Source organism: Lepisosteus oculatus, chromosome 11 (assembly GCF_040954835.1).
Source record: "Lepisosteus oculatus isolate fLepOcu1 chromosome 11, fLepOcu1.hap2, whole genome shotgun sequence".
Classification (NCBI taxonomy): domain Eukaryota; kingdom Metazoa; phylum Chordata; class Actinopteri; order Semionotiformes; family Lepisosteidae; genus Lepisosteus; species Lepisosteus oculatus.
In genome coordinates this window covers 40,322,722-40,338,555 of record NC_090706.1, presented here as the reverse complement: position 1 = coordinate 40,338,555, position 15,834 = coordinate 40,322,722, and the positions used below count along the sequence as shown (strand labels likewise).

The window sequence follows — 15,834 nt, the reverse complement described above, 5'->3', positions numbered from 1 at the left end:
CTATTTTATAAGCCCTACCAACTGTAATCATTTTGTTGGCAGACTTATTTTAATAATTGTTTTAAAAAAACAGGTCACAGTGGAAAGTTCTCCTGCTGTCAGTCAGAATCAACAACAAGGTCTTACTTGTGTCATAAAACACCTTACTGTATAACCAAACAAACACTTATGTGAAGGTGTTAGGTACTGAAGATTAAACTGAGCAGATGAAAATGTATTAGAATGGCATTAGACACAGCTACATTAGTTTGTGTTACCTGAAATACAGAGATAGGGGGTGAAGAAAACATCTAAAATTTTAAACTACATTATATGCAATATATTATCACTATATAATGCAATGATGTACTCGAAAATACATACAATATGTATATATTTCTAATTTATAAAATTAGCTTTCTCTAAGTCATCTATTAAGACTTAAATAAATAATACCAACAGTATGTAGTATTAACTTTTCAATCACAGTACTATATCTGGAAACACAACACAACACAAAAACTATATTTTATTCATGAGTTACCTCTTGTCATTTTAAGCAGTATTAAAAGCTACTGTATTATGACATTTTTCACATCTGTCTTGGCCAACACTGTGCTAGTACCTATGTTACCTTTTCTCCTTGATAATCTCATCAGAGGGTGTCATTTATCCCTTTATAGAGCTATGGCAAAACAGAATCAATGAAAATAGTACTTATTGTGTTTCTCAAGCTATTTCCAGCTGTCTTTCACCCAGCTGTTTTATATTGCTTGTGCACAGCAGGTAGGGGCTATTGCCATATAAAAGCTGAACACATTTAGGAAGATTCCAAGAACTCGTGACAGAAAGAAATGTTTTTCATTTCTGCAATATGTCCACCTTGTCAGAGACCAGTTTCCAAATTCCACCTCTTCCTTAACAGCGTGTGGAACAATTGACTAGAGCCCTTGTAAAAACAGTTCGTGTCTGATCTGCCACTGAGAAAGGATACAAATCATGTTTCGTTTTATCCTATTGTTCTTCGTGCACACGTGGAGATGAATTTGATTTTTGAAACTGACAGATGGATCTGTTAGGTGCCATTCTGAATCTAAGCTGCAGCACAGACCTGTCTCTGAAAAAAACCCTCTTCTCCTCCAGGCAAGACAGGCATCTTCAAAACAGACGCTTCTTACTTTTTTAATGACACGCGGCTTCATGTCACACACCGTGCTTTGATAATTGATGTGAAAGATAATTTCCAGGAAAATTATTAAATCTGTTTTAAGCTTAAACTGAAACAATTTTACTCCTTGAGCTTTTTGAAAGGAGTATGGTATTGATAGAACTGGTATGATCATTATTAGCCCTAGCGGTTAGTTTTGCGTTTTGTAGTTCATTTATATTTGTAGGTCAATTTGGAGAAGTAGAAGGATGTATTGATTTTTGTTTTCATGTAGTAAAATGATCAGAAAACAACAAAAATGTAACAAAATATAAAGCATTATATTAAATGTGAATGAATACACAGTCAGTGCTGCTATAACTTGTTTTTCTAGAACGTGAGCTGGACAGATTCACGATTTGTGTTTTATGCCTAGTATGTCGAGCAGAAAGTTTCACCAGCTGGTGGTGAGTGTTAACTATTAATTCTGATGGTTTAAAATGGGTATTTTTGTGTACTTAAGGTTACACTGTTGCATAAAGGGTGCTGAATAACACGATTAATACTTTATTTTAGTTAAAATAGGTCTAACGTTTTACGAGCCTTTTTCCACCCATTTCCGGAAAAGGAGAAAAAACCCTTGCATCTCCACTGGCCCCTCCCCCACAAAGCCCCTCCCCCGGCCCCACCCATACCCCGCAGGCCCCTCCCCTTGTCCTCATGTTTCTCTTGCTTGTATCTTGTGGCTTGGCGAATTTCAATTTTTTTTCTACTTCAATTTGTTAATGTTCTAGCTAAGAATTGTTTAATTTAAGTAAATAGTGCTTTAGCTTACCAGCTCTCCCCAATTCAGATGTTTCCTTAAGGACAAAAGACTAACGTACAGTATGTAGCTACATTATGTCAATAATTTATTTTTGTCTTTATTCACTATACAATTAACAGAGTTAAAATAACACATTATACTTACAATCTAGCAAATATTGGTATCTTCACTGCTATCTGCAGTCCAACTTAATGATTCCCATGAATGCAATTTTCTATAATGTGGAGATCTGTAAAAATCTGCAGAATGTGATTACAGTACCACATTATAGCGTTCATTTTTGAAAATCAAAGCATGTGGTTTTATTCTGTGACAAAGCCCCATTTTTCTCATTTCACATCCTCACAAGTTCACATTTGGCATACAGCATGAGCTAAAAAAGGTTGCATCTGAGAGGAGACAATCTGACTCATGTAGCACATTTGATTACTAGTGGCTACTGTAATTGACTGGAGGATCCCAACCAGCCTCTCTTTAAAGCGTGTTGAGATGTCCAAATGTGTTGCTCAGAAGCAAATTCATTACATTTGGCAGCACACCTGTCTACTTGTCTGTCACCTTCAAAATCATAACATAACATCACTTTATTAGCCCTATACAATTTCTTGCATTAGGAATTTGTCTTTTTGCATACCCCAGCTTGCTCTCCATGAGACACACAGACAGGGAGAGAGGCTGGGGGTCAGAGCACAGGGTCAGCCATTGTACAGCCCCCCTGGAGCAGTTGGGGTGAAGGGCCTTGCTCAGGGACCCAACAGAGGAGGATTCCTCTGCTAGCTAGAGGATTTGAACCGGCAACCTACCAGCCACAGGCGCAGATCCTGAGCCACAGAGCCACCGCTCTGCCCTGATTAAAATCACTAATCTTGCATCTTCTAGCTCCACATCTGTACAGACCCACCTTACCACACAGGCCTGAGGGCTTCTCCTGTAGTCAACGGGGACTGTAAATGAAAGGAGACACATCTTGTTTCAATACTCTTGCCCTAATGGGTGTGTGAGGAAGCTGGTGATTGTCTGAGGCATTAGTAAAACTCTAGTGAGGGTTTAAGAGCTTTCTTTAAGAAAAGTTTTTTTTTTGGTAAAAAATCATCACGATCCTGCCAGAGAAATCTTGGAGGAGATTTACAAGAGGTAAAAGCTCACAAAATTGAATCGATACATGAATGAGCCCCTAGTAGAGGTGAACATCGCTGAGGCTGATTTAGTTTTTACAGTTTTTTCACTTTCAAATTGAATTTATATTTATGTCATTCCTACATTCCCCAAAATGTCTGTTTTCCTGGCTGGAGCTTGAAGTTTTACTCCTAAATAAATATCTTGAATCTGCCGCAGCAAAAAGTGGGAGGGCTTGTTGACCTCATTTGCCATGCTCTGATTCTAAGAGAAAATTCAATATTTTGAATTACACTGAGAGAGAGGAAACTTCCCTTTAACTGATATAAATGAATTCATTGTGAAGGAATTGCACACCTCCTATGTTTTATGGAAGTCTAATCACATATAAAATCCCTATCAATTCCAATCCCCAAGGGTACAAGAACATTGATCCAAAAGGCTTAAGATTAAGCTGAGTGATCGTTCCTCAATAATGGGGATGTTCTGTTTTAGTTTAAACTTTATCGAAAACTTGAGCAATAATTTAACATTTTGTTCAGAGTAATAATTCTTCAAATGACTATACATGATTTTATCTTTTGGAAAGGCATTAAATGGATATATTCAACCTCCTTGCTCAGATCTAGGTATTTCTATATGTTGGAGCCTGATCATATTATTAATAATAAATATGGGTGACACTTTCATCCAAAGCAATGTACATTTGTACCCATTTATACAGCCGGGCATTTTACTGGGCAGTGTGAAGGAAGTATCTTGTTCAAAGGTCTAACAGTATTTCTCCGCCTGGGATCCTCGTCCTTTCAGTTATGAGTTCAGAGGAGGAAGAAGTCATTCTGGTCTCTACAGAAAGGCCATGTTGTCATGCAGGGCTTGTTTAATCTATTTTTAACTGGTCAAGCGCGACCAAGCCAGGATGAATTCAAGAGAGCCGGCACTGTGTTCAATAACAGAGTCTCAGTCATGGCTCCCTGGGATGGATTAAACTGTGTCAGAAGAAGTGCTTTCAGGCGCTGGTAAAACAACAGCACAGGGAGCTACTATTAATATTAATGTGCATTCGTATAGTGCTTTTCATTCCAAAGCTCTTCTCAGATAAGAGGAGATTCACTTATTCCAGCACTGAAGTGCAGCTTCCCCAGGCTGACTCTCAACCCTTCTGTCCCACCACCCAGCAAATGTGAGGCAGAAGCGAGAAATTCACCTACTGAGTTAAGATGAGCTTTAGGAAAGCCAGACTGTACAGTCCCCACGTGGAATTTAGGGATGACCACCATAACCATCATTAGGACCTTGGTTTAATGTCATCAAAAAGATAACAACTCCTAAAGCACAGTGTCCCCAATTTGGCTCCTATTTTCAGCGCTGTTCACCTCTTTTGGACATAATCTGAATTCATTTTAATGAGTAGGATGTTTCCAATTTTCCTTAGCATTCTGGCTTTGTGTCACTAAGCAGGCAGCCAGGTCAGTCCCTGCAGCATGACGGTTTGGAGAAATAAGTTCAGGGTTTTTTCTCATGCCAGTGCTGTGGTGCTGTGTGTGGCTCATCGTGACTCTCATGAGCCCTTCTCTTTTACACTCATGAGGGTCCTTTACTTTACCATTTGGTATTTTTCATTGAGAAAACAGCATGAACGCAGTTTTTTTCTAACCAGGTATGCTTCTTCTTGTGGAAGCTGGATATTGGAAAGTCCTGACACTGGAATTAAGCTCTGCATGGTGGCTGAGTTTTCATTTAGCTCAGCTTGGTCAAAGTCGATTGGGTCCCAGCAAAGACCAGAGCTCCTGCGGCGCTTTGTGTCGCTTCAAACTGCCGGGTGCCTGTGGAAGGAATCTGGTGTTTTTAGTGCCAGTGACACTTTTTATATCCTTGTTCCAATTTGTTTGTGGCGTCTGATATTTCTATGCAATTCCTTGGTGTACCAGGAGAAGTAAAACTATATAATTTGCCATGCGTTAAACGGGACAATGTAGTGCACATCATAAGGTAATGACTACTTTATAAACAGAGTGCTCATTACAATGACACAGCCCTGTGGTAATGCTGTACATATGATATGATATGATAGAGGTGGATAACACTGGATCAGGAGAACCATATCCAGCACTAAATTAATCAATTTAAGGATCACTTTTGAGTTTTTAAGTACAATAGTAACTGAATTGGCCCAGTAAAGTAAGGAATGACCGTGTTCCTGAGAGAAACTAACAAAGTTTGTGTTTCAATTTTTGAAATGATGCCTGAACTAAGCATGTGAACAAATCGCCCCTTAAGTGATCTTAAGGGTAAGACTTGGTCAAAGGGCGACCCACATTACCTGCTGTATTGTGAAACTCCAGGACATGGGCTGGCCAAACCCAGTATACACCATAGTGTAGCAAGGTTTACTTCAGTGTACTGTAATATACTGTAGTATGATGATTCATGTTTGCTTGATGGAGATTCATCTTTCTACCCTGTGTCACACAAATCAGGGATCACAAAGCTGGCCATCAAGCATGTTCGAAACATTATTCTCGTACAGCCTTTTTCATGATGTGTCAAGTGCTTATGAATGACAGTGAAAAACAGTGTGAACAACACCAACAGCACCCCAGAACCCCTGAAGCAGCCAGTGAATAAGACCTGTCATTTTTCAATCTTAGTTTGTAAATAAAAAAATTAAATGCTCCAACTCTGAAATGAACAAAACAAAGTGCAGGCAGGCAGGAATGACCTTGCAAATCTTTCCACCTTAAAAGCAAAATCTAGGAGAGTTATCTTATTCCAAGTACCTGCATACATTTTGAAAAACTAGCTGTGTCAGAAAGGCTGGTACACAAGAAATGGATTTGCTTGGTCTGAGCTTAGTGTTATGAGAATATAACAGCTTCCAGCTGTTAGCTGTCATGGTGCAGATCAATAGTTCAGTTCCTAGTCATGCTGTGCTTAGTCAGTTGACAAAAACCATCAACTGAAGAAGAATAGATATGTTAGCGTTAATAAGAATGTTTTATCAAAATACTCTTCTCTTGTAACAGTTGTTGCCTTGGTGTGACTCACTGTAAGGAGGAACAATACATCTTTGAATTGACATACTGTATCGAATGTCTTGGACTGTTGTTCTGGTTTTGGTGAAATGAAACATAATATATGTATGGTACTCAAATATTAAACAGTTAATACAGATTTACAAATATTGAAATGAAGACACAGGTGAAAGCACAGCCTAGAAACATAATATGGTTTGAAATGCATATTTAAAAAAATAATGCAGTTTATTTAATTCAAATGTTTTCAGTGTTTTTCAAATGGAATGACAGTGTTTTTTTTATTGCAGGCTAGAATCTCCAACGCGCTCTCTGTATATGGAGGCTCCGAAGGGTGTCCATATTTTAGCTGAAGCAGGAAACATCCAGGCGACCTGCAGAAGCGAGATGAGACTGGAGTCTAAGGATGGAGAGGTAGGATGGTCAATAGCCAAAATCAGGCGTTTGAAACAGAACAGATAAATGGCATCTCTTAGTCCCAGTTTCTGTTCTTGAAGCATGGCAGTTTTACTTTTAAACTTGTTTCTTCCCTCCCAAACCCTTCCATGTTTTCCAGCAGGGAGCATGATGTTCCCTTGCCAGTGAAATGGTCTTATAAAAACACACCATACCTGTCAGAGTTCTTCAGATCAGACACAGCAGTGAGACGGTTGAGCTTCGTCGAGAGTAGACTTGGTGGTGGAATAAACAGTCTTCTGGTCCTTCATTCACACTGTTAGTTTCTGTGTAGCATGTCCTGAGTAGAGCCCTGCCACTCCGAGGAACCTAAAGCACTAATATTTGGTCTGTGTCTCAGCTTATAGTTCAGAGACAAGGTAATGTGCCATTGCTCAGTACTAAAACAGTAATGCTGAAACAGATGCACTCTTTCTTCATGACAAACAAAATTGTAATAAGCATGCTTAAGACACTCAGTAACTTCACTCTCAGCTTATCTGAAAGATCCCCCCACACACACACTCACACACATGACTTAAACTGATGCTAAACTTATCCTTACAATTTAGATCAATTAACATGCTTTGACTCATAAAAACACAAGTACGATCCATTCCCTATTCATCAAAAGTTATACCATTTATTCCAAAATTTTGAAACCATTTTCATCTGAATCAGTTTTTAAGCTTTCCTACATACTGTATTTCTCTACCTGTCACCTGTAGGATATGCCTAACATCTCGATTTACAAGAAGTCACCTTTCACTGTTGGCCAGACTTTGTCAGTGTAATTTATTCGAAAGGCTTTCCCTGCTCTGAAACAGTGGTGCCCTAACCACATGAAACAGCTTTATTTGCCTGAGATCTATAGGAGATAATATGGATTGATTTCATGTAGTGATGATAAATCACCTCGGTACATTTCCTTTTTTCCCATGGTTCCAGCAATGTGTTCCAGAAAAAGCTTTTTTTTCCTGTAATCACATAAGAAAGCAGGACCAAGCGGCAGAGCTTACGGTGTACAAAAACAAATACAGCACAGAGATGAGCTTTCTTCTGTCATTGATCCGAATATTGGACATTTTATCTAATACCAAAAGAATTGCAAATCTGAATATGATATTAAGTATTATTGATCAGTGATTTGCATTATCTGATGCTCTACCTTCTTCTTATTATTATTATTTTCTTATTCTTAACTACCAGCCATGACAATCTCTTCAATCTTGCACAAAAGAAATTGCAAGGTGATGTGATTCTGATGCTCCAAATCAGACTCAATACTAGTCTAAACAACAGACTAATTTGAGCTTCACAATGGCAGGAGGATGAGAAATAAGCAGCAAAATGGAAATTATTATGCATGTTTCTATGCAGAGTTGTGGGAGTCTCAAATACTCAACATTAAAATGTTGAATCCAGTACTCTGGGACCCTAGAGTTGAATATTCAAAACATCTTCAAGATTAACAATGGACCCAGGGACAAAACAAGATGTTATAAACCAGACAACAAACAAGAGACTCTTCTTTAAATAGAACAGTCAAGAACAAAATCACTCACCAGGCTGTTCAAACTGTTTTTATGAGACAGAATCTGAACCTCTATGTATTAGTTTGGTAGGATTCTTGGATTCTTCTTCTTATAACCAGGTGAGCAAGAAGATATGAAAGATCTTCTGAGTTGAGAGAGTGTGGAAGAGCTGGGTGAGGTTCTGGGATCAAGTAACTTCTCACTAGCAAACAAATGGCCTTCTCTCATTTGTGAGGCTTCTTATGTTCTTATTTTGTCTCAATGTGTACTTTCTTCTATATTCTCAGGAACAGGGTTTTCAGATGGATTATCTACTGGCAAAGAAACAAATTGGACTTGTCTTCTCTGTAATATTTGGTTTGTCACCTGGCCCAGGTTGGTGATAGTAAAGCTGCAGATGAAACACAAGTGACAAGTGTGAAGGGAATTGGTTTAAAATAATCTATTTCTCTGTTCTTATCACTGCAAAAAAAAACATCCATCACATTTTTTGTGAGAACCACAGTGGTCATGTCACTTCATGGTCACTTCTCTTTCTTGTATTGCTGCCTCAATTAGTTAAAAGCTTCACGCATTGCAGAGCACACTGCCTTCCCTTGTGGTGTTTATGGCAAAATCCGCTCAATAACAGATGTCCTGAGATGTCGTCTGCGGTTTGTGCTTGAAAATGTTCCAGGTCATTTGGTGAAAGTGCTTCCCTGAGACTGTTGATAATGGTTCTCCTTACCTTTCAGGAGTTGTTGAGTTCCATTTGGATCTGTGTTCACGCGAGTGTTTTCCAGCGTCACCAGAGAGAGTAGACTATTGTAATTATACCCTATTAAAGAGAGAAAACAATAATCAACCGTGCCAAGAGAAGCAGTTGTTTAAAGTTTTGTTGTGGTCACATCCTATGACCAGAACCTCATGTGTAGCCTCATGGATGCAGACAAAAAAATATCATCTCCCAACAGGGAAGGTCCTACAGTTTGGGGACAGACCTACAGTATGTTAGCTCAAAGTGAGAAGGAATAGAGAAGCCAGTTTTGGCAGTAGGTCAACAGCAGCGATAGTGATCCTGGTCCAACAATATTAATGTTAATGTTGCTTTAATGCTTTAATGGAACAAAAGGTATAATGTCAAGTATCAAGGGATGAAAGATCAATGTGGATCAGCTGAAATTCTGCCATACAGTATGATTCATCTGCTCTATTAGACTAATTTATTTAGAGATTTTGAAACAGGTTGAACAAATCTGTTGACAGACAAATATATTTGCATTGCATAGTCTCATATGGGCAAAGTTAGGCTAGCAGCAGATTAGACATTGACTTTTACCTCTGGGTCTCGGATGATATATAAATAAAGCTGACATTGTTCTCTCAGGCTGCATCGCTGTTTACTGTATAAGCTGAGAAATTTGCCTAGTCATTTGAATACCTATTTTGAACAGGTAATGCAGCTTTGAAATGCATTGTTGCTTCTAATTAGTACAATATTTTGCTTTTTTGCATTTCTATCTCGACATCTATCTATGGTGTTCAATCTTCTGCCGTACTTCCGACCGAAAGCATGCATTGCTTTTCCTTGGCTAGAATTCATCATCTGTGTTATCTGATGAGAACTGTAGGTCTCAGACATTAATCTTTTTTCTCTTCAAGTAAGTGAACATGTTTCAAAGACATGGAGTATATAAGGTAAGTCAAGGCCTGGAGACTATTACACAATACATAAAGAATTATCCCATTCATTTGTGCCCTCCTTCTTTTTTCAGATAACACTAGATGCTGGCAAAATCAGGTTGCCTAAGCTTCCCCAGGGGACGTACTCTGCCGCTGGTACAAGGCAAAAGGTTTATGAGCTCTGTGTGTGTCCAAACGGGAAGCTGTTCTTGTCTCAAGCTGGGACTGGCTCCACCTGCCAGATAAGTACCAGCGTCTGCCTCTAGAGACCAAGCAACCAACGACACAGACATAATGGAGGCCTAGTGTGGCTCCAAGGTGGCTTCATATGAAAAACAGCAGAGAAATTCTCCTGAAAGATAAAAAGACTCACAGAAACCAGCCCTGTGACGGGCATTCTGTTTGACAGCTTTTATCAACTGCTTTGAAGACTGTTTCAGTACAAGACTGACTAGGGTGATCACCTTTAAGTGGAATTCCTAAAAATATGTCCCCTCTACCTGGCCCCTGTACCCCCACCTCATCCCTCCTCTCCCCCAGTTCCAGGGTCGAAGCTTTACTGTTGACTGTATGCCTCACCTGTTGCAGTACACAGCATTTCACTGTGGTTCTGGCAAGAGGGCAAAAGTGTGACCGATGTTGAAAACAGAGGCAGGTCAAAGACTGGAGACGATCCAGAGTGACAGGATATTCTTTTTTCATTAATACCCTCCAAAAAAATAAGTTTATTAAAATATGAAAAACTACTGCATATGTTTTAGCTGCATTTTATACACAGCTGTTGCTGGGATCAGAAATTGCTGCAGAGCAAGAATGGAGCAATAACTGTAACTTCATTCTGACTCCTGCTCAAGTGGCAGAAATAGTCCAGCTCCCAGAAACCGTCACTCAGAAACTAAAGCAGGGAGCCACGTTTTCCTAGACAAAGTGATTTTCCATAGTTTTATTTAATGAGACAGTATGTGCCCTTACTGCTGGACATAAATATTTGAAACTAAAAGAGAGGTTGCACAAAAAATAAACATTTTGATAACACTCTGTTATTTTTTGTACATATGTTTCCAGTTTTTGACAGAGACATTGTCTCTTTTGTGAGTGATAGAACATACCTGCAACCTTCGAATCAACATGGATGAAGCCTGGAGTGTCAAAAAGACCATAATACATCGGTCTAATGACCTCTAGCAGAAATTATTTGTTGAAGAGTCCTAGTTCAGATAAAAGGAAACACTCCTTTATTTTAATACAGCCATTGGTCTAATTTTCTCAAAATGGCCCATACTTCTTTTTCAGAACATTTGTAAGTGAATTTTCATTCTAACCAAAAACCTAAAATTCTTATCGCCCATACAGTTTATGCTAATTGACAACAATTTAATTAAATGGTAAATCAAGTTTATGGTACACAGTGTCCTGGTGTATAGTTTTACATAAACACAAACAAATTATTTTGTTCTCAGGAGTGAAATAAAAAAACATTTGTCATGTACTGTAGTAAAAACTTATTAAGAATGGAAGATGTGGCTTTTTGTTACTATAAAATCATCAGGCGAATCAAGCTTAATGGGCAGAGGAACTTCACTTTGTTTGGTCCGAATTGGTGTGTCTTGGTCATTTGCAGTATGTTTGTTCTAGTGATAGATGTACTGTGTAGCGCACAATGCAGAAAGAATTATTATGATTCATTGTTTTATGTAGGTGGTCACCCTACCAATTACTAGTACTGGGACAAAGAAATGACACCCACTCTGTTCAAGGAGGGGAACTGTGCCTAAGCCTTAATCCGATGCACTTGTGGCAAGGAAAAGCACATTGCTGAATTTTTTCAAAGACGTGTGTGTTTTGTTTTTCTTATGTGATAAATAGTGGGAATGCAAAGATTTTAATCAAGCCTAAACTGCAAATAAATTCTACAAAACGCTTTCTATATAGTCATAAAGGCTTTTACGAAACATTGGCAAAACAATCTTAAACACCGTAAGGGCCAATTTTCCCTGTGGGCACCTAATTCATTCAATACGGAGAGGGGTGTTTACCCACAGCAACGTTTGTCAGAGCCCACAGTTCGAGGCAGACGTTTAGGGGTGTTTTCTCTTGAGGAAAAAAGATAATTAACTGTTGTACGGTACTGTTCAACTGTAATTAATAATATTCACCTGCATAATATCTTTATGTTTTTATAATTAAAAAAAGAAAAACATTGCATTCAGATTTTAAATAAGACACAATACCACACGTATTTTGAAAATACAAAGCAGAAGAATCAAAGACAAGACAAAAATACAGGACAAGGTCTAGTCCTAAGGGGCATGTACAGTGCTTTATATTATTGTTGTTGAAATAAATTCATTTTGCTCATTTTTGTGAAATGGTCATTCCTTCAAATGGAGCAGTAAACATGAAAGCTAAAGTCTGTCTGTATTTTGCAGTTTTTGAATGAAAGTCTTTGCATTCCCAGGGTGAGACTGTGTGAAATGGGTTCATTAAGAGTTTGATTTTCATGTTTTTGTTCGGCTTTAAGTTCATAGCAACAGAGTCACAGACCAAATTACTGGAGGGGCTTTCATTACCTTTAAAGAATTAATTAAGCAGGAATCCCAATCCGTCCTGGAGAGTTTATAATAATTACTGTTTGTTGCTCTTTTGTCATATATGTATGTACAGTATATCTTGATTACATGATGTAATGAGTTTTCTCCCAGAGTCTCACCTGATTAGATATTATTTAGGATTCAGTACTGTATATTGTGTAAAGGATGAAAAAATACTCCTAGATTGAACATGTTATCAAACACAATTATCATTTGATCTGAAATAGATTTAAAAATCTCTGTGCAAAAGTGGTGAATGGGTGTTTGTTGTACCTGCCCAGGAGGTATGTGTATGTGTCTGCAGTACCTTCACAATCAAAAACAATTGGAGCCCTAGTTTGGTTTGGCAGATCTCAGCACGGAAAATTCAATCAGTTCAGGGAAAACACTCCACTCGTCCATGTTCTGCTCCTTATAGCCTTGTAATGGCTCATTTTATCCAGGCCTCCAACAGTGGCTGCATTTACCTCAGTACATGAGGTTTATTTGCTAAGTACTGCAGCCACTTCCCAGCAGAAGGGCTGCAATACTGTGCGAATGTACAGTACCAAAGCATCTTATTGTTTCTGCAGTCTGGAGTCATATCAGATCCAACACTGCAGCTCCAAATTCCATAAGAGGGAATAAAAAGCAGGGCCACAAGAGCCAGGAATGCGCAAAGCACTTGTGAAGTTTCACATTAGTCATCTTCACAAAATACATAGAATCCTAGATCAGGCTGCAGTATTTCAGTCCATTATGCTTCGTCATCTGTGATGCTGACACAGTAAAAGATCATATTCTGAAGAGGTAATGACCCAGAAAGATTTGCCAAGGAGTGGAACACCCACATTTTCAAATTTGCGTTGATTTCATGGTGATGAATACACAATGGTGTACAGGAATAAATTCTGTAGTTCACCTATTTTATATGTACTAAGAAATAAATAGCAGGTTTTGAGGTATTTTAATAAATAGGTCCGTGTTCTAAGAACAGAACATGAACAGAATTCGTTTAACTGTTTCTATGCTTAAAATGAAAATGTAAAAAAAAAATATTGAAACGGCACATTTTATGTGCAAAAGCAATGGAGTTGGCAAGTTGCACATACAAGTCTGAAATAGCAAAAAAACTGATTCTTACGTTATGCGGGCCCAAATCTTTGGGTCCATTCACTTCACTCACTTATCCACTAAATTGTTTAATCAGCAACACTGAAGGACAATTTGCAATTATCTAGGTAAGTCCATAAATTTGGCCAACTTATCAAGATTAAGACTGGAGTCTGCTGAAAGATTCATCATTGCTCTTCACGGCTAATTGCGTAGCAGCAGAGAGAAAATCTGAAAGGGGCTTGAAAACCCATTTATCTCCACTAAAGCTGCAAATAATGGATTTGTTTGTCCAGTTCATAATGATTTGTGAGCACAGTACAGTTCACAGCTGCAAAGAGTTTTCTTGTGCTTGTCAAACAACTCAAGGAAACTCAAGATTTGTGCTTAAGGATTCTGGATGTTAACATACAGTAAGACAATGCTATAACAGTTATGAGTTTGACCCCAATAAATTTAATTCTAGGAATATTTTCATAGCAGCTCTGATACCGTTCCTGTGGCATTCTGTATTTTTATTATTAAAGGCATATAACACCTACCATAATCTCTGCATGTCCTATCACAGTGAACGATTTCCATCTAGTCAGAAGATGACATAGAAATTGCGCAGTCATTAGAAAAAGTCATGTGGAACCAAAAATTAATGTATTTCAAAGAAGATTCCTAGCCTAATTAAGCTCTGGAGAAAAATGATTGTTATTACTGCCTAATGTAAGGCCCAGCTATCTTGTCTGAGGGTCAGGCGGAACAGAACAAGGTTTGAGACTGAGTTGGCACATATCTTCATAAATCTCACGAGAGTTGACTCTTAAAATCGTTTCTTGCCAATGATATGGTCCTCGTCTTGTGACTTGTCAGTATTTTCTGTCTGATACAATTCTATATCCTTCTAGAACATTTTGCTGCAGATGTCGTATTAGATGCTACAACCACTACAAATCAGCTTTGAAGTCCCAATCCATACCATTAAAATGATATTTTATTAAAAAGCAAAAAAGCAGTACATAGTAAATTTCGTTTCCAAAGAATTAAGTTGTGATTTGATGTAATTCTGATTTGCTGAAGTACAAAAAATCAGATTCTAAGAACCCATTAATATATTGTGACATACAGTACTAATGGACTTACTATTGACATATTAATGGAATAACATCACAAACAGATGCTATATAGACATCATTACAGGTACCATGTTAATACAGGTCAGTAAATAGGCTGTGGATAGATCCCTCCAGTGAAATAAATTAAATGAAGTGGACTCGATACAAACCTTTGTGTGACCTCTTTGCTACAGTTATAGGGTTTTTGAAAACTTTTTTTATTTGCATTATTAAACTCCGTGGGTGCAAACAGAAGACGTTTCATATAGAACTTTGCAAAAAGTATCTCTGGACTGTTTGAATATATTTGTTAAAGCATGTTTTGTTCATTAATTATGTGTGAGAGTGAACTTTTCCTTAATTTCTCAGCTCATGGCCTTACACAAATGTGTTAAATGTCAGAAGGGATTTAGAAACTCAAATTCTCATTGGAAACTCCAGAAAGATGTACAAACACACATGGAACTGGTGAAGTTGAGGTTAGGTCTTTTCAACACCTGCCTGTAGATGAATACATATCAAAGTACTCGTCCATCAAATGTACCTTTCAAAAATACCATGTACATAAAATATATTAAAAATCAACAGCTTTTTCCACATGAGAAATTCATATAAGGAGTCCTTTAGGACCAAAAGTTTGGTACAGCTTGTTCCCTCTGTGTCTCAGTGCTGTAGTAACTGCTGTGTATCTATTAATCTACCAAATGAATGATTGTGAAGTTAAGGAAAAATGAAATGTTTGTTGTGAGTTAACACATTTTTGCCTGGCCAAGAGATCACCAGTTTTAACTGCATTAAAAAAAATAGAAAAAATTAAGATCCTTGCACATTCTATGCAACATAAGAGGAGAATTACAAGCATTGTGATAATGCTGTGGAATATGTCAGTAACTATTTTAAATTTATTATACTTTCTGTATAAAATTTGTATTTATGAATCGAGTTCCAATCTTGTAAACTGTATTAATAAAATTATTATTAAAAGCACAGCAGGTGTCCCAGTCTGGCTTGCTTTGGATGACGCAGGAGAGGTGTATTTCCTTTTCCGCAGGGTACTAGGGAACAGCCAACAAGCTCTGGCTTGTACCCAGGAGAAGTCTGACGGGGGAGAGGAGCTGCAGCAAGCCTGGTCACTAACCACAAGGCTGACACTCTTCCACTGCCGATGTGTTGCACCCCTTCAAGCCCCAGCAGCTGTGCCAGGGCGAGAACAGAGCCCAGTGTAGGCATCTTGGACCGGTATCACAGCAATTGAAAACGCGGTTTCATTTTTTAATTAAGAAAGATGAGAAAAGCGCCATTCACCGGCAGAA

General features: G+C 38.2%; 1 protein-coding gene across 3 annotated transcripts in view; it reads left to right on the top strand.

The window, feature by feature from the left end:
• sgcd (sarcoglycan, delta (dystrophin-associated glycoprotein)) overlaps nt 1-15,508 on the top strand; it is a 177,271-nt gene extending 161,763 nt beyond the window's left edge. For all 3 annotated transcript variants that reach the window (XM_015349954.2, XM_015349955.2, XM_006631944.3), the window contains 2 exons: nt 6,394-6,517; nt 9,828-15,508. In XM_015349954.2, coding sequence (XP_015205440.1) covers nt 6,394-6,517; nt 9,828-10,001 — 298 coding nt within the window. In that variant the 3' untranslated portion in view covers nt 10,002-15,508. The remainder of the gene's footprint in view (nt 1-6,393; nt 6,518-9,827) is intronic.
• The last annotated feature ends 326 nt before the right edge of the window (nt 15,509-15,834 follow it).